Here is a 25,463-nt window from a genome sequence, read left to right on the forward strand (position 1 = left end):
CATGATTTAGAATGGGTCAGGACTGATCCAAATCGGACTGCATTTCTGCATCATGGAATGGTCTCTTTTGGTGGCTTTCGTTCCATTTCCATTTGGAAGGGAACCGGGGAAGGGCCCCACACATGGAAAGAATTGGATTTGGGATCAATGATTTCAAAACGCCATTGACCCGGATGGCTGAACCATTCCACCCGAGAGCCCGTCACCTTGTCAGATCTATTTATTGCAAACCGTTGATTTGGTAAACAAACCATTAACGCAGACAGTTACACCGTAGAACCATTTCATTCGGGTAAGGGCAACGGTTTATGAGCTGATAATGATAACTGTTTTTATATTTTAAATATTTCATTATGTTTGTAATGATCCCACGGTCAGACCCGTTTGAACCAGACAATTGAACCACTGGCCCAACCCAGAGGCATAAAAGGGGGTCGATTTTTAAAACATTGCTCGGAAGTTGGAAGTTGGAACCCACTTTGAGAATTGTCGATAAAAAAAGAATGTGATCGAATGCTCGTGGGCTCTTGATGATACCATATAGAACAATACACACCCTCTGATCAACGGTTTTAGAAGAAAGTATTTTGATCAGATGGTTATAAATAAATTGACTTTGTTCATAAGATCTCCTTTTAGTGAAGTCCAAGTCAGAGAGCGAAGGCGGAAGGGGTCAGGTTGGGTGGATTTTGAAGCGGAATTTTACCAAACAAAGAAAACGAGTAGAATTCAGAATTCCATCTCTCGGGTTAATTGTGAATTTGTTATGAGAAGAAAGCGAAGACGATTGGAAGGCTTCGTTCGATAATAACTTAAATTTCTCGGGAATAAACTTACATACACTTCATACCATCTGACCATCAGCGTCACATGGGAGAAGAGCCACCTCCACCGTTACACAACTTTTTCCTCCACGCCTTCCTCTCTTCCCACTCCTTCAGAATCCTTCTCCAGAGCTCAATTTAGGGTTCTTGTTGCTCCTCTGGTGCCATCTTGCTCTTCTTTTGCACTTGCAGAGCCGTTCTAATTGTTTCCGTTTGTCCCCTTCTTTGCGCGCTCATGTTATTTCTCTCAGAGTCGGGCAGAGCAGCATTCATGTGGGCTTCTTTGACGCCATCGTCGTTGTCCTCGTGTCACTGATCTTTTTTTTTTTTTTTTTTTTTTTTTCATTTCCATTGTTTTATTTTGAGTTTTTGATTTGGTGGGTCTTTGTGGATCGATGGAGGAAAGTAGATTGTGTCAGTGGAGCGTGTTTCGGTCTCTTCTTGCTATTGTTCAATGGTGGGCTTTCAATGTTACAGTGATTATCATGAACAAATGGATCTTTCAGGTGAGTAGTCGCCCTTAGTGATTGCTAAATTTCGCTCCTTTTCCAATCCTGTTAAATGGGTATGATTAAATTTCTGTAAATATTTCTGGGTGTATTTAGTTTCTCCGTTTGATGAATTTTTTCTTGTTTGGTGATTTTGAGTGTTGAAGAATGTTTTTCTTTTTTCTTTTTCCATTTTTAGTTCGTCCTTGTTTTTATCTGATTTTCTGGATGTAATTATGTTTTCTTTATCAGATTTCTATAACGAGGAACAATTATGGATTTTTATATAAAGCTCGATTATTTATGATATGAATAATGGTCACTGTATAGACCTGATAAAAGAGCGCCAATTGTTCAATTATTCTAGTTCTCAACATTTTCCTTATCCCCTTTTTTAACTATCCAGTGTTTTATGTAGAATGTAAAGCGGAACTTTCAATATTTTGTTGATTTTTAATAGTAATTACGTAGTTTAGATCAGGAAGTCCGTCCAGGTGTGCTGCTTTCTGATTGTTTTGATCTAACTCCTTTGTTTCTCTTGGATTTGGATTGCACTTGCCTTATGCAGCAGATTTGCATTCATCATGGTTTCTGCAACAAGGGTTTAATGTCTCGGAATCTTGAAAAATTAATTCTAAATAGGAGATTTCCTGATGTGCCAATTCATTGTGTTAGGGTTTACTTTGGAATTTTGGATTATAATTTTGAGATGGAATGATGTTCCATGGACCTCATTGAGTAAAATTCTCTATTGGTTGTGTGCTAAACCATTAACCTGGTAGTATATGTGCAGAAATTCTGGTGCGTCTTTAATTTTATTGTTAGATTTCTCTGGTTTTATTCATCTCAAAAGATTCTTCTGATATTTAAACAGCATGGATCTTGTCTGGGACTGTTATATCCAGAGAAGCTCATCATCTAGAATATCAGTGCATAGATTTTCTTTTAATGTTCAGCAAATGATGTTCCGGGTAAAGGAGTGCATAGATACCAATAACAAGGGGCCTCTATAAAGAATAATCTTAGCCTACCATGTCAATGTAATCTGCTCCTTGTGCTACAATGAAGATTCCATTGGTCAGCACTCCTTGATGGAAAACCTCTACTGAGAGGCCACTGAATCACAGCCTCAACCTGCTTGCTGCCAGTATTTCCTTGGTATGTGGTTCAAAGGCCCATTTAGGTGTATATAGGTGTCCAATACATCAATCTCCAAAAATCATAGAACAGGAACATCTTACATAGACATTTCAAATATATATATCAAAATAAGAAATTTAAAGTTTACTCTGACTTCACTTGGTGCATCTCTGAGATGCTAGAAAAAGTATCATGTTCATGCATAAAAGCATAATGCACATGCTTCACACTTTCAGGTATATTATGTCAAGAACATAAAAAGACCATTACCCAATTTTAGTTCCAGCTATATGGGGTCTTGGGAGGACTAGACTGGATGCTACCCTAACCTTTATTTTATTTTTCTTTTTTCTTTTCTTTTCTTTTTTTTGACAAAGTGGCCACTCTCAGACTTGAACCTGCATTTTCATCATAGTTGTCAAGGTGACGCCTAGGCAACAAGGCACCCTTTGAGGCTCGCCTCGCCTCGCCTAATCGCCTAACAGTTTTCTACTTCCTACTATAAAAAACATTTTTATTCGTTCTTTTTTGAGATTATAGTTATAAAATAGACATTATTAGTAGAAGTCACTAATTGCAGATTTAGTTGAGTTTCTTGTGAAAGGAAAGAGGGGGTAGATGAAGATTTCAGCAGTAGAGAGGAAAGGAGAAGAAGAAAAGAGTAGGAAGTCAACCAGGATCATAAATTAACCCTAGCCGCCTACTTCTAATTATATTTATATTTAACTTAAAGGATGAGGTATTACAAGGATGCCCTTAGTAGGGCGGCTACTAATATAGCTGAACAGTCACAACTTAAAAAAACATAAACTAATGGGCCTAAAGTCCAACAACTTCCTAACTAAATAAAAAACAAATTGGACCAACTCAAACTCCCCCTCAAGTTAGGAGTAAATGTCACAATTCCCAACTTGCGTAGATTGCTCCAGCTTGTTCTTTGCAACACCTTTTGTGAGAACATCAACGAGCTGCAGATCAGAAGCAATGTATGGAAGACAAACTTCTCTAGAAGTTTCCATTTCTTTGATAAAATGTCTATCTACTTCAATGTGCTTAGTTCGGTCATGTTGGACTGGGTTATAGGCAATGTTAATTGCTGCCTGGTTATCACAATATAGCATCATAGGTTTTTCTGCCTGTACACCAATTTCTTCTAATAGGGAACGGATTCAGAGAAGTTCTGAAACTTCATGTGCCATGGCCCTGTATTCGGCTTCAGCACTTGATCTTGCCACCACTGTTTGTTTCTAACTCTTCCATGAGACAAGGTTATCCCCAACAAGGGTGCACATTCCTGAAGTTGATCTCTTATCATCAAGGCATCCTGCCCAATCTGCATCTGTATAAGCCTCTAGTTTCAACTGTCCATGATCAGTAAACAATATGCCTTTCCTAGGTGTCCCTTCAGATAAGCAAGAATCTTGTCAACTACCTCCCAATGCTGGACTCGTGGAGCATGCATGTATTGACTTACTACACTTACTGCATAGGAAATGTCTGGTCTTGTCATACACAAGTATAGCAGCCGACCCACAAGTCTCTGGTATCTCCCAATGTCCTTTACTGGTTCACCTTCTGATGCATTGATTTTATGGTTATGATCAATAGGGGTGCTGATTGCCTTTGTTCCAAGCTTCCCTGTGTCTTGAAGAAGATCCAAGACATACTTCCTTTGAGAGATAAAAATTCCATGTTTTGATCTTGCAACTTCAATGCCTAAGAAGTATCTCAGTTCTCCAAGATCCTTAATTTCAAATTCTTTATGTAGGTTCTAATGGGGATGATTTGGCCCGACCTACGAAATGGTGACACGTGAACCTGACTCAGCACGAGCAACAACTCAACATCGTGGCCTATTACGACCAAGTAACGAGCCCATAAAGTAGCTCGCAAAAGGAGCTTGCAACAACGCGAGCTTTGGGTTCCCTGAGCTACCCCGAAAGGGATATTCCGAGGCAACTTTAGCTCACGAGCTAGGGAAACCAGCTCGCCCGAGCCCCCAAGCAGATAAGTCATCCCAGGGACCAATTCTACTAAGGGTAACCCTGAAGCATTCCGAGCTCGCTACAAAGTAGCTCGTGAATGAGCAGCACGAGCGTTCCTCAGGAAGCTTCTATCTGACAGGCCGTACCGATCAAACTGTGCCACATCCCTTAACTGACGGTGCAGTCCTTGTCCTTTCGACAGTTTGCACCCACGTCTCTCAGCAGGTGGAGGCGCGCTTGCCCTTTGGAGACGTGTCACTCACCTGGGCAAGGAGTACGTTGCAATGGCCACCTGCACAGCACTGGCAGGTAACGGCTGTGGCAGGGGCCCAGTGGCGGTTACGCCCGATCTGACAAGAACGCCCCTATAAAAGCCCCTAGGGCAGAAGAGAAACTTATTCTTCAGACTTTTAATCTGTCAAGCATAGTGAAAAATCGCGACCTACACTCTTAGCTACCGCACACTTCTTTTCTCTTTCCTATGCGTTCTAACTTAAGCATCGGAGTATTCTCACCGGTTAAAATCCCCAGGAATCCTTCCTTTCCATCTTCTCAGGTGCCGTCCGTCGCCAACAAGGAGCCAGTTAGCAGCCAACTAGGAGTGCCCGGATCTTGCCGCATCAGTGGTCTCTGTGAAAGCTACAAAACAAATTTTTATTTCTTTCATTGGGATTCCCCCTCAGGCGGGGTGGCCCACTTCATGTACGGGGCAAGTCGGCAAGGGGAGCACGGTAAGGATGCTCCCGAGTCCAGTAGCAGGTCGGCTGAGCAGTCACAGAGGCAGCCTCCGGAAGAGAGGCCAGTTCGGGGCACCATCCACATGATAGTGGGAGGTTCGATCGTTGCAGGTTGTACCTCAGCGGCAGCTCGGACGTCAGTTCGCGAAGCTGCTAGAGAGGAACAAAATCCTCCAAAGCGGTCAAAGACGGAGGAATCGATCTTCTTCACGAAGGACGATGCGCGCGGGGTCCACTACCCCCACGACGACGCGCTTGTCATAAAAGTAAGGATCAATGATTTCGAGGTCAGGCGCGTCCTTGTTGACTCAGGTAGCTCGGCGGACATCCTCTTCAAAGCCGCATTCGACCAGCTTCAGCTGTAGGGAAGTGACTTGAGGCCCGCAAACACTCCCTTGGTGGGCTTCAGCGGAGAAGAAGTCAGGCCCCTCAGGAAAATAACAGTACCTGTGGAAGTCGGCACATGACCCAGCATAGTCAGACTCAACCAAGACTTCCTAGTGGTCGTGACCCCCTCCCCATACAACGTCGTAATAGGCCGGCCGATCACCCATGTTCTACGGGCAGTGGTCTCCACTTACCATTTGGCGATGAAGTTCCCTACAAACTTCGGTGTGGGGGTAGCACGGGGTGACTAGCTTGAGTCCCGCAAGTGCTATGTCGCCGCCCTTAAGGGGAAGACCAAGGCAGCTGACAACCTCGAATTGGAGCGGCCTACGGAGCAGAGCGAAAAGCGAGCTGCACTCATGGAAGAAACAGTTGCTGTTCCGACTTTAGCAGCGGACCTAGCTTGGACACTTCAGATCGGTGCTTCAGTCCAAGAATATCACGCCAAAGCCTCAAGGATCCGCCTCCTCGTCTTCGTCCTCCGGAGAGTCAGGCTCCTCTTCCTCCGCCTGGTCCGCCGTCTCGGGAGACAGTCCCTTCATAGTGATGCCGTCAAGGTTGAGCCCGGAGAATTCTTCCGAACCAACCACCGACAGAGGCTTAAACCCAGAGCAATACGAACTCGAGTCGTATTCCACCTGGAGGTCGTGATATTCCTGGGAGTCCGATCCAGAAGAGTAGACTCCAAGTCTGGTCAAAATTCCGAGTCCGATCCAGAAGAGTAGACTCCAAGTCTCGCACCTGCTGTTGGAGGAGTTTCCTCTCCGCCACCACCCTCGACTCCTCCCTATAACGCGCGCTCTCTTCAGAAAGCCGGGCAATCTGTGCCTCCTGGTCGCGGACGAGCAACTCCTGAGATTCACTCCCCTTGCGAGTGTGATGGAGCTCGCCTCGAGTCTGGTCGAGCTCGCCCTAGAGCTTCTGATTGGTAGCCCGCTAGTCGATGGCATTGCTGAGGTGGATGCGCGTCTGGAGGGCCACTTGGTGACGAGGTTGTCGGGCTTCATTTTCCCCCACTTGGTGACCTCGTCGTTACAGATCGCCCTCCGGCTCTTCCGTCGAGCCACGACGTTATCATTCACCCCCTCCCAGTTCCCCACTGGGAACTGTAGATAAGGGAATGGCTGGAGAGGATTACGGGGAATCACCCCCTGCCGTGGGAGTTCCCCCTTTGAAGCCAGTCCCACTAACTCCTTCTTCGGGGGGAGGTGGTGGGATTTCAGGTGGTGGAATCTTAGGCGGCGGAGAGGATAAGACCGGCTCGGCCGATCCGAACTCGGTGCCCCCTGAGGGGGGAGTCCGATCGGAGCGCAACCTCTTCTCTCCGCGCCTCTGGTTGCTTGAAAGGAGGCGGCGCGAGTCGATACCAGACATGATGGCTGCCAAGAAGAAACCACAAAGTGTTAGTTCGGTAAGAACAAAGTATATGTATATAAACACAACGTTATGACAAGTACTATGCGACCTAAAAAGGCAACCTACCCGGGCTCAGGCCGGCCTGCACAAGCTTCTCCTCGGTCATTTTGTCCGAATAGGGGAAGCCTACTGATGCCCAGGACAACATCGTTTTCTGAGTATCGGGGTCTAGCTCGACCCCAGAGTCCTGGATGGCGCCCCTCCAGGAAGTAGGGAAGGGCCACCCTTCAGGGCTACGGACCAAAAAATAATCCCGCTTCCAAGCAGGAATCTTTTTCGGGAGCTCATGCAAGAGCTTGTAGCCATGGCGGGGAGAGAAGTAATAGAGACACCTCTTCGGTGGAGCCTCGGGGGTGGCATTCTTTATACAGAGGATGGCGGAAAAAATATCGAGATTCAAGGGAAGACAGTATTCCTAACACAAGGATATAGTCCCAACCATGTTCCGAACGACATTGGGATGGAGTTGATCGATAGTGACATTAAAGTGGTTTAGCACCTCCACTATCAAGGGGTGCAGGGGGAGACGTAGGCCAGCTTCGAGCTGCTCCTGGTAAATGACTATCTCATTGGGACCATGTTCCCACGGAAAGTTACCGGTGGGAAGGCAATAGAGGAGGCAGGGAGGTGGAAATAACTAATTAGAGACCTAAGTCTCCCCTCTGTTATGGAGGAAGGGCCAAAAGTGTCGGGCTCCCTTCCCCGGGAGGTGGAGGCTCCTTTGCCGAAGGCCTCCCTGGCCCCCGGAACTTGCTCCCAAGCTCTCCCCGAGCTCGAGGGAGCATCATCGTCCTGGTCACCGCCCTGGTGACGAATATGGTACGGATACCCCGACATGACTGACAGTAATCGAGACTCACCGGAAAGGACGGGGTGAAGTGAGTTGAGGAACTCGAGTAGACTTGACAGATGCATGACCTCAGAATCCGAAGACAGCAAGATGGCGTGAGGGAAAATGAGACCCAGAGGGCCCTCCTATTTATAGCCCCCACGTCTCCGAATCAATGGCCCAGATTAAAGCAGATCCAACGGTTCGCAGGCGTACTGACCGCATGCCTTCTGAAAACCGAAAGCGATTGGCTGCATGTCTTCCATGATTAAGGTAATGACGGCTGCACGATGTCCGGAGTTAAGAGCCACTTCAACACGTTTTCGGAATTCGAAAAGTCAGAAGATTTTATTACCATGAATGCATTTAATGTGAGTAGTCAATCAAGTTTGAATTTCGGTCAAATCAGTCCATCATACTTCATGAACTCCTCGCGCTAAGGCAATGCTCTCAGCTCGAGGAGTGGGGGGCAATTGATGGAGGATGATTTGGCCCGACCTACGAAATGGTGGCACGTGGACCTGACTCAGCACGAGCAACAACTCAACATCGTGGCCTAGTACGACCAAGTAACGAGCCCATAAAGTAGCTCGCTACATTGTAGCTCGCAAAAGGAGCTTGCCACAACGCGAGCTCCGGGTTCCCTGAGCTACCCTGAAAGGGATATTCCGAGGCAACTTTAGCTCGTGAGCTAGGGAAACCAGCTCGCCCAAGCCCCCAAGCAGATAAGTCATCACAGGGACCAATTCTACTAAGGGTAACCCTGAAGCATTCAGAGCTCGCTACAAAGTAGCTCGTGAGTGAGCAACACGAGCATTCCTCAGGAAGCTTCCATCTGACAGGCCGTACCGATCAAACTGCGCCACGTCCCTTAACTGACGGTGCAGTCCCTGTCCTTTCAACAGTCTGCACTCACGTCTCTCAACAAGAGGAGACGCGCCTGCCCTTTGGAGACGTGTCACTCACCCGGGCAAGGAGTACATTGCAATGGCTACCTGCGTATCACTGGCAAGTAACGGCTGTGGCAGGGGTCCAGTGGCAGTTACGCCCGATCTGACAAGAACGCCCCTATAAAAGCCCTCAGGGAAGAAGAGAAACTTCTTCAGACTTCTAATCTGTCAAGCATAGTGAAAAAGCACGACCTAAACTCTTAGCTACCGCACACTTCTTTTCTCTTTCCCCTGCATTCTAACTTAAGCATTGGAGTATTCCCACTGGGTAAAATCCTCGGGAATCCTTCATTTCCATCTTCTCAAGTGCCATCTGTCGCCAACAAGGAGCCAGTCAGCAACCAACTAGGAGTGCCTGGATTGTGCCGCATCAGGTTCCTTTTCAGACCATCAATCTCACTCAAATCATTCCCGGTTACAACAATATCATCCACATAAACAATTAGGACTGACACCAAAGATCCCCTTCGCTTCACAAACAAGGTGTGATCGGATTGAGTCCGAGTGTAGCCAAAAGCAATCAAGGTCTTTCTGAATCTATCAAACCATGCTTTGGGAGATTGTTTCAAGCCATAAAGTGATTTCTTAAGCCTGCATACCTTTCCCTTTTCAGTATCATTGTAAAAGCCAGCAGGAAGATCCATATACATTCTTCTTGCAGATCCCCATTTAGGAAAGCATTCTTCACAACAAGTTGAAACAAGGGCTAAGAGTATGAGGCAACAAGAGAAAGAAGTATCCGAACAGAGGTCATCTTTGCAACTGGTGCAAAGGTCTCTAAGTAATCAATGCCATAGGTCTGTGTGTACCCTTTTGCAACAAGTCTTGTCTTGTACCTTTCTATACTTCCCATCTGCCTTATATTTTACCGTGTAAACCCATCTGCATCCAACTGTCTCCTTGCCTTCTGGTAGATCCACAATGTCGCATGTCTGATTCTTAATCAAAGCTGCCATCTCTTCCTGCATAGCTATCTCCCACTCAGGTTTGGAGAGAGCCTCACTAACACCCTTGGGTATAGACACTGAATCAAGAGAGGAAAGAAAAGCACGGTAGGAAGGAGAAAGTCCATTGTAGGATAAGTACTGTGAAATACAATGAGCAGTACACTTTCTCTTCCCTTTTCTGAGAACAATAGGGAGATTAAGGTTATCTGTAACAATGTTAGTAGGATCAATGGAAATTGAAGCAGTAGCGGGACCAAGAGGAATACTTGAATCCATGTCAGCCGAATCTGGAGTTTCCAAGGAATCGACAGGAAGTGATGTGAGTTCTATTGTAGTGGAATCCACCTCCTTGTGAAGTCCCTGTCGTAAGTAATGTTGAGAAGCAGAACACAAAGGAGGTGGCAAGGTAGGTGGCACAGTGTGGTGGTCAAGCACAGGAGTAGACACAGGGACTGGAACTGGGAGAGGAATAGACTGTTGACTCACTTCCCCAAAACACTCCCCCTGAGAAGGATTCTTTGAGAAGAAGTACATGGATTCAAAAAAGGTGACATCCATGGTAACATACTGGCTTCCAGAGACTGGATAATAGTAGTAGTATCCTTTCTGATTCTCTGCATATCCAAGGAAGACACACTTCTTTGCCTTGGGATCAAGCTTCGAGCAATGAGGACCAAGGATATGTGCAAAGCAGACACACCCAAACACCCTGAGAGGAATATGAAACATCTCCCCCTGAGGAAAAAGGAGACTGAATGGAGTGCTGAATCCAAGTATACGAGAGGGCACCCTATTAATTAGATATACTGCTGTGAGAACTGCATCACCCCAAAACCGAACTGGAACTGTAGATGTGATCATCATGCTTCTTGCAATCTCAACAATGTGTCTGTTCTTCCTTTTTGCAACACCATTTTGTTGTGGATTGTAGGGACAACTGCTCTGATGGACAACACCATATTCTAACAGATATGAGGCAAGGTGTCTTTCAAAATATTCCCTGGCATTGTCGGATCTGAACACCTTTATTCTTGTTCCAAACTGTGTTAGTACCATCTGATGAAATTGCCTCACCAAGGATGGTACTTCATTGTGGGATCTCATCATGTAAATCCAAGAGTATCGTGAGAAATCATCCACAAATAAGAGAAAACAGTGATAGCCTCCCATAGACGGAACATGGTAAGGGCCCCACACATCCGAATGAATAACATCAAAAGAAGAAGAACATCTTTTATTACTAGGTTTAAATGAATGTCTACAATGCTTTCCAAGTTGACAACCTTCACACTCCAGACTCAAAAAGTTTTGGAATCAAAAAACTCAAAGAAGAAAAAGGTAAATGGCCCAAACGATTATGCCAAAGTATAATTTGACCACAGACCCTGACTCACTATCCCTACTGACATGATGACTCTGATGAGGAGGAAGTACATCTAGGAGGTAGATTCCATTCACTTCACGGCCACTCCCAATCGTCCTCTTTGAATCCGGATCTTGCAAAATATAATGACCAGGAGAAAAAATTACTGAGCAGTTCAGGTTCTTAGTCAAACTACTAACAGATAACAAATTAGTGCTCAATCTGGGAACATGAAGGACAGAGGGTAGAGAAATAGAATCACTAGTCTTGACAGATCCCTTCCCAGCAATAGGAACATGGGATCCATTAGTTGTGGAGACCCTATCTCTGCCATAACAGAGCTGGTAAGTTGAAAAAATAGTAGAGCTCTAGGTCATGTTCTCTGAGGCTCTAGAATCTATAATCCAAGGAGGTCCCTCCTTACTTGAAGTAGAAACATAATTCGCAGTGACGTGTGAACTGCCTGTGTGAGCAAAGGAAGTAGAGTGGACTCTACCAGTGCCACCTGTACCTTGCTGTCCGCTTGCGTCTGAACTGGAACTGGCTGTATCCCGCTGGTTCAGAAGTAGCCCATACCTCTCAAGTTCGGCCCTTACTACAACAATTGCAACAGACTCTAGAGCAGTTGTAGTAGGAGGGGCCGGAATGTCACCAGTAACTGCCATGTGTGTGTTTCCCTTCTTATTTTTCAATCTAGTCGGCACAAGATGTGGGTGAAGCTTCCAACAAGTATCTCTTGTGTGTTTAGGCTTCTTGAAGTAGTCACGGATCAAATCTCTTTTATCTTCCTTCTTGATTTCACTGCCACCCCAATCTCCACTTTGTTTAGGTTTCACAACACTTACCATGGCAGACTGATCAGGAATAAGGTTTTTCATCATCACATCTCTCCTGCACTCCTCCCCTGACACAAAGGCATATGCTTGGGAGAGAGTAACACTGTCCCTGGAAAGAAGGTGCTGTCGTGCAATATCATACTCAGGATTAAGGCCAACAAGAAATTCAAACACCCTATACTTCTCTAGATGTTTCTGATAGGTAGCTGCACCCTTAGTGGTTTCCCAAGCAAATGTCTTTAAATGGTCAATCTCTTGCCACAGGGTTTTAAGGGCTGAAAAATAGGCTGCAGCAGATCTATCTCCCTGCCTTGTAGAAATAATCTGATTTCTCAACTTATAAGCCCTAGCAACATTCTCCCTCTGTGAATAGGTTTTTGCAACCCCATCCCATATTTCCTTAGTTGTATTTGCTCATAAAAAAATTTTACTTATATGGGGCAACATGGAATTACACAACTAAGTCATCATCATATAATTCTCCTGTACCCACCAGGAGTTGCTAGTTTCGGGTTTCACCTCTTCACCAGTGATATACCCTAATTTCCCACGAGCACTAATGGCCATCTTTGCAGATTGTGACCATTCTAAGTAATTTGCACCATCCAACCTAACTGTAGTAATGGTCCCAACCCCGAAAGGGTCTCCAGCACCCCTTCCTACTGGTCCCATTTCACTCCCAGGCTTATTTTCAACTCCGTGGCCCTCCATGCTTCTCAAAAAATGTAAAGAAAATAACTGAAATTTGCAACAAGATCAAACAAAACACTTTTTGGAACCAACAACACCTTTCTAGTGTCCTAGACTTTTTTCCCACAAAAGATTCCTTTTCTGTGGGACGGGAGAAGAGAGAGAAGAGGCAGCCGCTCTCTCTAGAAGCCTCCAAATCAGGCAGGACTTGAATCACCCCTTACAAAAAACTCCAAGGAACCCTAAAAAATTAGGGCGCCACTTCCTAGGTCAAAATTGAAGAGGCCAACAGAAACAAAACTCTTCCCCTTTCTCCAATTTTTCCTGATTTTGATGAGAAACCCTAGACCAGCTACAGGGCATACAGATCCACCAAAAAAGTCCAAAAACTGGGCTTACCTGAGAGCTTCGATCAGCCTCTTAAATCACCATGCAGTCGGCCGATCTAGTGCTGCATGAGAGAACAACTTCAAGGAACCTTCGGCCCGCTCTGATACCAAGTAGAAATCACTAATTGCAAATTTAGTCGTGTTTCTTGTGACAGGAAAGAGGGGGAAGATGAAAATTTCAGCAGTAGAGAAGAAAGGAGAGGAAGAAAAGAGTAGGAAGTCAACCAGGATTGTAAATTAACCCTAGCCGCTTACCTCTCATTATATTTATACTTAACTTAAAGGATGAGATATTACAAGGATTCCCTTAGTAGGGCGGCTACTAATATAGATGAACAGTCACAACTTAAAAAAACATAAACTAATGGGCCTAAAGCCCTACAACTTCCTAACTAAATTAAAAACAAACCGGACCAACTTAACATTTATTAAACTAAAATAATCATTTTGTGTGTTTATATACTAATTTCTTTTTATTATTTTCTTATTTATTAGGTTTTAATCAACACAAACATTGCTAAATGCTGTATTGAACCCTCAAAGACTTTAAAAAACCTGAAACTACTTTTTTTTTTCTTCTTTTCCTATAACAAAAATAAGGGTTCAGCCCTTATCTTTTTTGAATTTTATTTTCCTTCTTCCTTTTCTTTTCATGAATATGTTGATTTTCTATACTTTAATATGAAATTTATACTTTTCTTATGAAAATCACGAATAATTATTAAAGAAATATGGTTATGGTACCTAGGGAACTACGATTTTCATGCTTGCTAGCCTGAGATTCTGATATTCCCCAAAAGAACTAGTTAAAGAATAGTTATAAGATGTTTGGGGTGCATGTTGATTTTGATTTGCATTCTAATAGTCTAGACGAAGCTATGAGAAAGCTCTTGCTATTTTGTAGTCTTTGTTTATGTAATTACTAATTCAACTATAATTGATTGATAAATAAAGGTAATTCATCAATACATTATTTTATTGTTAGTAATTCATCTATACATTCTTCTTATATAATAAGATAGTCCTTTCTTCATAGTTCTACACTAGTCAGTTTTAGTTTACATTTTTTTTTATTGAAACAACTTAAGGTTTACCTCAAGCATCAGAAGAACCTACTGCCTTGCTTCATACGTTTGTGTTTTAAAATGTTGGGCAGTACTAAAATTGGTTCTTATCACAAGACCCATAGACTGTCCTCTCTGAGTGGCCTGCCATTGAAGTCATACCCTAGAGGTTATGTCCTACAATCCATGGTTTCTTTGGTATCCCTTGGTTCTCCACAATCTCAAGTCTTTTTTTTGAAAAGGTAAAGTATGGGATTATATTGATGATTCCACTATGAGCAGCTACAAGTGTGGGCCATATACAGAGAGACTATACAGAAAACATGCCATGAACTAAAATGGCTTCTACAAATACTAAAAATGGCACTTCATTAATATTTCACTTCTTCCTCTAGAGCATGTCAACTATGATATTTGGATAGTTGTACATGCTATACACGTATTAAACAAAGTATGCACCTGATATGACACCAAATAATTCATAGACACTGCTATGGCACAGTTCATAATCTTAACTTGTTTATTTTCCAATTCTGAAAAGGGTAAAATAAATACTTTTGATTAACAAGTCATGATAAATATGCATATATTATAAGTTCAATTGAATTTGGCAATTTGTAATTGTTGAAAAATAAGTCACCTTCAAAAACTAGATAGAAAACCAATAACCTTACCTTGGTATCATAGTATTTTAATCAACACATAATCTCACCCTATTTGAGACATAGATTGATGTAACAGATTTGTGCAAAAGGTTCATTTCCTATAATAGTTAAATATATTCAAAACAATGTCAAATAGGCATAGAACTGCTCAACACGATACAGCATGGATACAAGCAGGGAATATGGCACATACAGACCATGGACATGTTAATAACTTACATTCACTTTAGATTTGAAGGGTACATGAAAATATAGGAAAAGGAGCTTAATCCTATATACCATTTCAACTACTTTCTGTTCATGAATTTATGAATACTAATTTGAATCATATAATAACAGAAAAATAAAGAAAAAATGGAGAACTAGAAATTTTCATAATTTTGACTCAGACGATGAAACAGAGTAATAAGTTGTTGACAAGACTGGAATATATGACAAAGAAGGGTTATGTTAGGAAATTAATATGAAATTTATGAAATTTTTTGTTGTTGCTATTTATGTGAATCTATGCATCCATGTAAATAATTTTCAAAGTTAATCCCTTCAGTTTTTAAAGCTTCTGTATCCAATTTTTTCAGTCTTCAAAATCCTCTTTTTAATATTGTGAGATAGCAGTTGATGGGAAAGGGAATAAACTGTTTGTCCCCACCAATTTTTTTCCCTTAAAGTTTTTTTGTTACTGTTGGATCTTACAGACTTCTGATTCATTTCCTAAATACAGAAATTGGATTTCAAGTTCCCTCTATCAGTATCATGCGTCCACTTCATTTGCTCAGCTCTTGGAGCATACATAGTAATTAAAATTCTTAAGCTCAAGCCACTGATAGAAGTTGATCCTGAAGACCGTTGGAGAAGGATATTTCCCATGTCATTTGTTTTCTGTATCAACATTGTCCTGGGAAATGTTAGCTTGCGGTATATTCCAGTTTCCTTTATGCAGACAATAAAGTCATTCACTCCTGCAACAACAGGTTAGATTGAGATCTTCCCAATGAATTTATCCTTTATTTGGATTAATTTATCAGAGCCATGTCTGACGCCAATGATGTAAAACAGTTCTTCTGCAGTGGCTGGTTTGGAGAAAATACTTTGACCTGCGCATTTGGGTTTCTTTGATACCTATTGTAGGAGGAATTCTTCTTACCTCTGTTACAGAGCTTAGTTTTAATATATTTGGATTTTGTGCTGCTCTATTTGGTTGCCTGGCTACATCTACAAAGACTATCCTTGCAGAGTCTTTGTTGCATGGCTACAAGTTTGATAGGTAGTATCTCTGTTCTTGTTTCTCTATTTCTGTTCTTAAGAGTAAGGATTGCCTCTTACTGCTGATTCAATGTATGTTCTTGTCATCTTTGGTATTTAGCTTGCTTAATACTGTTTCTCTGAAATTTATAATTCTTACTTTATAGAGGCCTGGGGAGAACCATTTCACCTCATAGACCAGTATTGTAATTTATGCTTACTTTTTAAGTTATTTTTAAAATAGTATTTGAGACATATATAATGCTTTCTGGTGCTTTTGGTTTATTTTACACCAAAAGCTCACTGATCTTGTGATTTTTATTATGTACTGTAGCCTAGTTTCAGAGTTAATCTGATCCATTGTGTTCCTAGTAGAGGACTTATTAGCTTGCTTCTCATGTGAAACCTGTTATTTGTTGTAGCCCAATCCCACAATTAACTGTACTTATGCTGAAATGTTTTATCAACCTCTGTATAGAAGAGTCATCTCAAAAACTTGTCAGACATGTGAATCCAGTTGTCTATTATTGCTCTGGGTGCAAGCTGGGCAGGCCCCAGTAGAACCTGGCGTGACTCAAACCAAGCTTTTGCATAGGTTGGGCTTCAAGTTTCAGCTTTGGACTGAACCTGTAAATTTGTGCAGTGATCTTAGTTCAGGTTGGGCTCAGGTCAAGGCCTCAGTTAACTGCAATGTTTTGAAAATCTTAATCGTATTGTAAATCGTAGAGAAAGTTGAATCAAATTGAATAGTGAATTGTATCATAAATCAAATATAGATATATGAAAATATTAAATATATATAGGAAAGGGACTTTACCCTATTTTTAATCCATATCTACCAAATATGTACTTAAAACAATAGAATTTACCACTTATACAATAGAAGCCTAAGATGATATAATCAAGTTTGACTTGAAAATCAAATAAATCTACATAAAAAGGCTCTTTAACCTACATATGATGGAAAATAAACTCAATTTCTAGTTTTAAATAATGTAAATAGATCATTTTCTAGTAAGGGCTTTAAAAAGATCTCCCTTGGCAAAACCAAATATAAACAAAAAAAGTAGAGAACTAATTTCTAATTGAATTTATGTGAATCATAGTGAATCATAGAAATCATATAAATCATAGGATTTATGAATCAAATCGTAGGATTCAAAGAAAAATTGTAAGATTTTTGCAAAAAAGGATCCAGACATAAGATTCGAATTAAAACCCTTCAAATCGTGAATCATATTGTAAATAGTGAGATTTTGACAACATTCCAGCCAACCATTTATTACTATACATACACTGACTATTGTACTATGCAAAAAAAATATTTACACAAGAACAACTCACATATTAACTATGTTTACATTATGTATAAATATGTAGAAAATGATGTTTCCATGTATATTTTTCTTTATTTTATTTCTAAACTAGATTGCACACCCCAAAATATATATAAAGCAACAAAAGATACTGCCCAGGCCTGAGTTAATCCAAGTTGTGGTAAAACTTCATTCAGCGTGGCCTTTGGCTTGTCAAGATTGGCTTTACCTAAGGTAGGTAACCTATAATGAGTGGCCAAATTTTATGGTTGGGTTTGGGTTGGCTGCAAACCTAGCTCCGTGCTTGTAAGTTGCACCACTGATTATAGACTAGTTTTAAAATTTGAAGAATTTATGATCCACCTTGTGCATGGAAAACCACCTACTGTACTTATAAGGAATAACCTTGATGCAAGTTTGGAATTCTAAAATGGCAAGGGGCTGAATTGTGGATGGTTGAAGTAGTTCAAAGGCCTCAAGTCTCACAATTTAACAGGGGTCATGACCCTTGGTAGTGTGGAATTGTGAAACAAGACTTGGCTATCAAAGCCAAAACATCTTGGACAAGGCTTTGTTGAGTTTGATTGAGTCCGTTTGATCAACCATGTTACTAGCAGAAACTTAAGTTTTTCGACATCTAGATATAATACAATGCATGTCATTTATCCAAGTAATGAATCTTGGATTGTTCTTTTTCTTCTTTTTTCTGGAGGGGATCAATAATTGTGATAGAAATATATTTGATTAATGAAGAGATGAAAGAGTACTGCTGAAAGTTTAATTGCAAGGAAGAAAGCAATTTACAAACAGCAGTTGACCAAACAAGAGATAAAAGTTTAAAAGTTACAGCTGAGATTAGTCTGGGTATTGTGACCTTCAGAAAAGGTCTGCTCTTCAAACTCTATTTACAAGTGAGTTAGCTAAGGTGTTAACCAATCTGGGGATCAACCTTAAAGACGGTCTTTTAACTAATCCTCTTCTAAGTGAATCTCATCCTATGCATTATCTACTTTGTGCATGTGCTAAAGTTCATAGTTGTAACACCCATGTAATGCATGGTAGCTTCGTTTTAATCATCATGCACCCAAGGTTTTAAAAGGCATGCCTCAGGTGCACCTAGGCACTTTTTGAGGCATGCACCTTACTTGAACCTAGGCAACCCCACTTTCAGAAGGTGCACGCCTGGCATGAAATGCACACCTAGGCTTAGGCACAAGACAACACAGGCCGGCAGGCATGCACTTTTTGCAAGTTAATTATATATATATATATATATATTTTTTTTTTTTTATATTCTAATATGTTTTACACCTGTATAATGGTCTATTTACTTCTAAATAAACCCTCTGCCTCTGTAAAGGCCCCAATCTGTTGGGATTAGAAATGTAAGACACTTAACATCACACAGGCTACTTGAAGTGATGTAAGTAGGAGATAAACAAATATTTTAAGAGTTTCTTGAGCTTGAATTGTTGAATGCCTGAAGCATTTTGGTGTAGTCCACTTTGAAAAAAGTGGATATAATTTTCTTTCTTTCATCATTTAATGAGTGGTCTATTCTTTTTCTTTCCGACTTTTAAACTTTGATTTTGACCTTCTGAATATTTGGATTATGGAATTATGGCATTGTATAGATATTGATTTATCATTTATTACAGAATATGGCTATGGATAGGTTTATATACTTTTTATTTGACTGAATCCAGATTCGTATATTCTTATTTGTCAAGTTTTTTTTTTTTTTTTTACTTTTCTGAAAAGTTGTACCTTGCTTTGTTCAGGCACCACCTTGCCTTCAGTCATTTTGAAGCCATTGCACTTTTGTTGCACCTCTCACTTTAAAACATTGCATTATCTCCTTATCAATTGCAAGATTGGGTGAGGTGGCATCTCTTACAGATGACCATGACATTAAAAGCTTGCTGAATTTAAAGGACTTCTTTGAAAATACCAAATTAGCATATTCTTGCAAAAAAAGGGTACTGTGCATTTTTTTCAAAATTTTAGGAAATGACAATTCTTATAACACATATATACCATTCGGATAGTTTGCTCCTACTAGATCAGGTGGTGCAACATAAAAATGAGGTGGCTAAGTTACTTGCTCTTTTCTTTCTGGAACGGGATGTGTTATGCCGAGGCAGCATTCCAGAATTTGGAAGATGAACAAGCAAGTTGGTTGGAGGGGATTCTTCAGGATGCCCTTTCCGATAAAAGAGAGAAGATAGGATTGAGGTGGTTCAAACTTGTTAATTAGAGATATAATGAAGCCACATGTAGCATGAGGAGGAGGAAGTAAAAAGTTTGAAAGGTTTTAAACACTGGGATTGAACCAATGAAGAGAATGAAGGAGATCAAGAAGTAATAGTGGAAGATGTGAATCCTTTTCCTAGTTACTGTTTTTGATAAAAAAAAAAAAGTGGAAGATGTGAAAGAAGGAAATGAGTGCCATTGCGCATGCCTGTTGTGCCCTGTGGAACATTGGCAGCTTAGTTATTGATGTTGATAATAAGTTGGTCTTTGTTGTCATGGTTTTCCTGGGGTTTACCCAGGCCTTGGATTTATTATGGGGCCTTCTTACTCTTTGTTGCTACTCCTTGTTCTTTTCCATAAGTATCATTATATTTTAAAAGCCAGCAAAGTGACGATTCTTTTCAGAAAATATGTCCAGAGAAGCTCACCATGTAGCTTTTGGACATTATTATTTAACAAAATAAACTTCTTGTACCTCCTCATAGGTATAAGATGTTAGAATTTGAAAATATATCCGTTATTTGAGTGTCCTGAATCCATTTCCTTTGTCTTTCTTAGTCAGACTCCCCAGCACATGTCAGATTCTGATTCTAGTTTCTTTGTTCATGTTGCCCAATAAATTCGTGCATAGTTTATTAGGTTTAGTATGTGCATAACAGTCATTTACCAATAATGTCTCAGTTCATATTTTCTTCTCTTGGGTGATATCTTATCACCTTTCATTTGTATTCTCTTTTTATTTTTAATGGAATTCTTATTTACGTTTCAAAGAAAAAACAAGTCATGTTTGACATTTACCAATAATGTCTCAGTTCATATTTTCTTCTCTTGGGTGATATCTTATCACCTTTCATTTGTATTCTCTTTTTATTTTTAATGGAGTTCTTATTTACGTTTCAAAGAAAAAACAAGTCATGTTTGACGAAATTGAGTTATGGTTTAATGCATTAAGTCATTTCTCCTAAGATTTTGCTTGCATATAAGTATGAGAAAGCTTTCTTACTATAAGACCTATTCATGCAATTCATGTTTTATGATTTTTCCTTTGTATTTTTTTAGCATAAACACAGTGTACTACATGGCACCTTTTGCAACCATGATCCTGGCAGTCCCAGCAATTATGCTAGAAGGGGGTGGAGTCATGAACTGGTTTTACACACATCAGTCTATTTGCTCTTCGCTTGTCATAATTTTCAGCTCTGGGGTGATGGCTTTCTGCCTCAACTTCTCCATCTTTTATGTTATTCACTCAACAACTGCTGTCACTTTCAACGTCGCTGGTAATCTTAAGGTGAGATAAAGATAGATCAGTTCCATCTTACTAACCTATGTAATTATCTCTACAATTTCAAGTTCTCATGGGTTTGGTTGCGCAATTTTACAGGTTGCAGTTGCTGTCATGGTTTCTTGGATGATATTCAAAAATCCAATCTCAGCATTGAATGCCGTAGGATGTGGAATCACACTCATCGGCTGTACATTCTATGGGTTTGTGAGGCACAGGCTTTCACAACAACCTCCAGGAACACCTCGAACCCCTCGGACACCGCGAAGCCGGATGGAAATGATCCCTCTTGTAAATGATAAACTAGATGATAAAGTCTAATTTAGAGTTTTCCAGTTATATATCATTTGGTAAAAAGAGTAAGTGAAAACAACCATCTGTCATGTAAACCTGCAATAGGTGAATAGTAAGATTGAGTTTTCCTTCTTATTATAGCATATTATGCCGGATTCAATTTGATGAGAAAAGTGTGGTCCGCTGTTTAAAGTTGCTTGGGCAATGCCCTTGTTCAATGACTAGATTTTATAACCTTGGTTTTGGCACCCATTTTGACTGGCATTGAAATCAATTTGTTGAGACTTTGAGACTTGTAATTTGTCCAAGACCAGGTGGAGAAGGTAAGAGATTTGTGGAGCTGTTCTTTTGGGTAAAACAAGAGATCAAAGACTGTGTCACTTGTGGTTGTGGGTTTCACGAGTCATGACCCCAAAAAGAGAGATTTATTGGGAAGTGATTTACAGACTTTGATTATCACACTTGATATTTAATTAACCTAAATGCCAGAAGGTCAGCAAAGCTCAAAATAGTTCTTCGTACAGAGTACAGACTACCAGACGGAAGCATCAAGGAAGCTTAAATTCCACCATTTAGATGATTCCAAACTGCTCTTTGATCAATTTCCTTCAATCAATTCATTGTCTTTTACTCATAGTCTTTCTCCAGACAAAAGTAACATGTAATTCTGTTTCTGGAGAGCATTGGACCTTGGGCCACTGGTCCCTTGGATGCAGTTTGGGCCCCATGATTAGATGCCTGTCCAATTCATCCATCACCACCTACAATTTTTTGGGGTCCATAGTACAAACAACCCCAGATTCTTTACTGGGTCCTACACAGTTCCTCTATTCCTATCTGATGACCAGGATTTATAGTCAAAAGAATCAAATTAAGCTGGCTTGGGTAGCTTTCATTTAAGTGGGTTCCTAACAGTTCCCTTTGCCTTAGGACACAAGATGACAAATCCCTGCCTACGAGAAATTCCTTTAGACCGGGTCTAAGATATTGACATATTTTAATGTGCTAAGCTGACCAGTTTGATTGCCAACAAAAACAAACTCATCAGTTTTTATTTCAGAGATGAATTGGACAACCTTCAAATAATTACATAAACTTAGGGAAGTCAGTGGGTCGGGTTAAGTGGTAAAGCCGCACCGACCCGACCCTATTGGGTTATGGTCGGTTCAGCCTTGATTAGTTTTGGGTCAGGTTCGATTTGAGATGGACCCATCCTAAACCCAACCCGTTGAGATATAGACTTGGTTTAGTATACACATACCATATATAGAGGTTGGATCTTGGAACTGATCAGGTCGATGCCTCCTTTTTCATTGGTATCCCTAACTAAGATAGGACCATTGTGAACCCCATCCGTTTTGTCATGTGAAACGGATTTCCAGAGTGACAATCTAAAAATCCGGATCATTTTGTCCTAGAGAGTAGAGACAATCTTTGGATTAAGGGGATGAATAGGTGGAGAGATGATTTTAATTGACTTGAGATTCTGGTTTGAGACAATCCTCTAATGGGCCCCAACTTCAGAAATATTTGTCCCTCTCACAAGTGGGTCCATTTTCTTTCTTTATTTTTTGATGGGCTCCTCTGGTGGGTCCCCCAGGCAAAGGCTTTGTTGGCATTCACGGAAGATTCAAAAGATTTTTGTAGACCGAGATGAGTAGAGACAATCTTTGGATTAAGGGGCTGAATAGGTGGAGAGATGAGTTTAATTGACTTGAGATTCTGGTTTGAGACAGTCCTCCCCAACTTCAGAAATATTTGTCCCTCTCTCACAAGTGGGTCCATCTTCTTTCTTTATTTTTTGATGGGCTCCTCTGGTGGGTCCCCCAGGCAAAGGCTTTGTTGGCATTCACAAAAGATTCAAAAGATTTTTGTAGACCGAGATGAGTCCTGTCCCCAGACTGACTCGCAGATTCATGGGCGTTCTATGCCATATTCCTTAAGACACTAGCATAGGGACAAAGAGCTCTGCTTTCTAGTACGCGGGATTACAGTGTGATGACACAACCACAGAAGCATAACTTCCGATGAGCTCAAATGTGGCACCAGTCACTCTCCCAACTCCTCGTTTTCATGGTTGCTCATGTGCAGTCCCTGACAGATGCCATGGCTGAACTGTTAGAAGCTCTACTTTCATGGCTTAACATCCTCTTTTAAACTGTCACTCTCTTGATTGTTAGAAGTTAGAACATTTTGGGTCAAAGCTTGAGAGGGACGGCCTTATTTGATGAGAAAGAGCAGAACCCAACTGGCAGTTCTCCAGGGAAGTCTCTTTAACATGGCCAAAACCGCCCTAAGATTAGCAACCCAGATCATGAGACTCAAAGATATCTATCCACCCGGAAAGTTTTTCATGCAAGAAAGAACATCTGATTTGATTCATGAGAAGAGACTAGGAAACCAAATAGAAGAGAGATGGTTTTATTGATGAATGGAGCAAGAGCTAGATTTTGGGCCTGAAATCCACATCTTGCTCCAGATTTGAACACAGTACAAGCTTTTACATAACATCTGGTTTAAAGTCACACAGAAAAACAAGTAGAACAGGAGATCTGTAGTTGCAGTGATGATAATAAATTAGAAGAAGATACACAAGTTGTCAACAAAGGGAGACCAAGAACCAGTTACACACACGTTTCTCCCTTTCTTCTATAGTTAAGTCTTGTTAGTGGCTGGTTAAGCCAAGAGCCAGAAGTTCTTCTGCCATCTGGTGCTGATAAGATAGCCACCCATGCCACTGCTTTGCTTCCTCACCCCAAATGTAAGGCATTCTGCATTGTCGATGCACTGCTCCACGAAGTCCTCCTCACTGCTGGTCCCACACAGGCTGCCAAAGCCCAGACAACAGAATTACACAACTAGGTATCAAGATTAAGATCAAGAAGGGATACTACTAGAAATGCAACTCATGAAGAGAGAGATCTACCCACCAGTTGCTGAGTGGAGAAGGCTTCTTCTGACCCAAAACCAGAACAGATACATCAAGCTTCTTCACTTGGCTGATCACTGTGGACAGCTTTGGTCCTTGTATCACTAGAGCCTCCACTTCCACCTATCAACCCACAAAGAAGTAAGGAGCAAACGATAGAAAAAAGGAAAAGCCAAACAAATAAAAGAAAAAGAAAGAAAGATAAAGAGAACCATAAAGCACAGGGATCAGAGGGATTCAGAATGGAATCTGATCCATCTGTTGAAATTCAAAGCGAGGGGAGAAAGAGAGGGAAGTAACAAGAAAAGTTAGAAACTAAAAGGAAAGAAGAAGCAAGTTAAAATATGGTTATAAAAAAGGTAAAGAAATTAAATAAAAGAAAGTGTAAAAGAAATGGACCAGCATGGAATCTGTGAGAATACAACTGTGAAATGCAAAGTTAGGAGAAAAGAGAAAGAGAAAAGAAAGAAAAATAAATGCATGCATCTCTCTCTCTCTCTCTCTTGCACAGAGAAGGAAAAATACCTCAGGTTTGCAAGCTTTGCAAAGGGACCCAAGAGAGTTGGCAAGGTAAGGAGAAGAATCAGACATCCTTTCAGAACATTTGTAACTGTGAGAAGGGGGAGGAACAATGTGGAGGAGAGTGAGCAGATCACCTTTGTTGGTGACATGTGTGAGTGCCCACATCATAGCATGTTTGGCACGAGCAGATTGGTCAACCACAACCATGACTCTCTTCCTCATCACCAACCCACCATTCTCAACCACACCTCCACACATCCTAAGCCCTTCCATTTGCTTCAGACTTCTCTGGCACCCTTCACCACCACCATATTTGCTCTTCTTGCTCCATCTGTTTGATGATGAGCTCCAACTATCTCTGCCACTCAGCTGCCTAAAAAATGAAGCTGCACTAGGCATCTTTGCTTGCTTCCTCAGCTCTCCTCCTCTCTCTCACTGTTTAAATAAATCTCCAACCCTCTGAGCAAACTATTTGAACTGATGTGGATTCTTGGGGTTCTAATGGAGGCAAGAAGAAGATGGGGAGAGAGATCTTGGAAGATTGAGACTGGAAATATGACTGGTGTACTATATGTTCTTATAGAGAGAGACAAAGAAAAGGTAGAGGAGAGAAGAGACAAAAAGAGTGAAAGGATGGGGAGGTGATGAGTCTATCCATGTTTTATACTTCTGCAGGTGAAGGTCACGGGAAATCACTCCATTTAACCTAAATGGGTATTTGTAATTTGATGGTAAACTAGAAAGAGTGGATTCTCTTTTCCATTCTCAGACCCAGACCCAAAACCCTCTCTCTCTCCCTCTCTCTCTCTCTCTCTCTCTAAATACAGAGAAGTGTGTGGAGAGAGGGTAAAAGAATGAACGTTTAGTAAGCTTTCATGGCATGCTGCAAACAGGGGTCGTATAAAGAAGACC

At 41.2% G+C, this 25,463-nt stretch overlaps 2 protein-coding genes across 2 annotated transcripts; one reads left to right on the forward strand and one right to left on the reverse strand.

Moving 5' to 3' along the window:
- The first annotated feature begins 652 nt into the window (after positions 1 to 652).
- Positions 653 to 21,273, forward strand: LOC148874009 (UDP-galactose transporter 1). Its single transcript, XM_088964034.1, has 5 exons — positions 653 to 1,330; positions 15,432 to 15,681; positions 15,767 to 15,974; positions 20,581 to 20,812; positions 20,906 to 21,273. Exons 1-5 carry the CDS (start codon positions 1,220 to 1,222, stop codon positions 21,125 to 21,127), a joined length of 1,023 nt encoding a protein of 340 aa, XP_088820160.1. The 5' UTR covers positions 653 to 1,219; the 3' UTR covers positions 21,128 to 21,273.
- Positions 21,274 to 23,493: 2,220 nt separating this feature from the next.
- On the reverse strand, positions 23,494 to 25,463 carry LOC148874010 (uncharacterized). Its single transcript, XM_088964569.1, has 3 exons — positions 24,555 to 25,463; positions 24,031 to 24,152; positions 23,494 to 23,927 (listed from the first exon to the last, which is right to left on the reverse strand). The coding sequence occupies exons 1-3, from the start codon at positions 24,948 to 24,950 to the stop codon at positions 23,777 to 23,779; spliced, it is 669 nt and encodes a 222-aa protein (XP_088820695.1). The 5' UTR covers positions 24,951 to 25,463; the 3' UTR covers positions 23,494 to 23,776.

Source organism: Nelumbo lutea, chromosome 1 (genome assembly GCF_056320005.1).
Source record: "Nelumbo lutea isolate HS-2025 chromosome 1, American lotus-T2T, whole genome shotgun sequence".
Taxonomy (NCBI): domain Eukaryota; kingdom Viridiplantae; phylum Streptophyta; class Magnoliopsida; order Proteales; family Nelumbonaceae; genus Nelumbo; species Nelumbo lutea.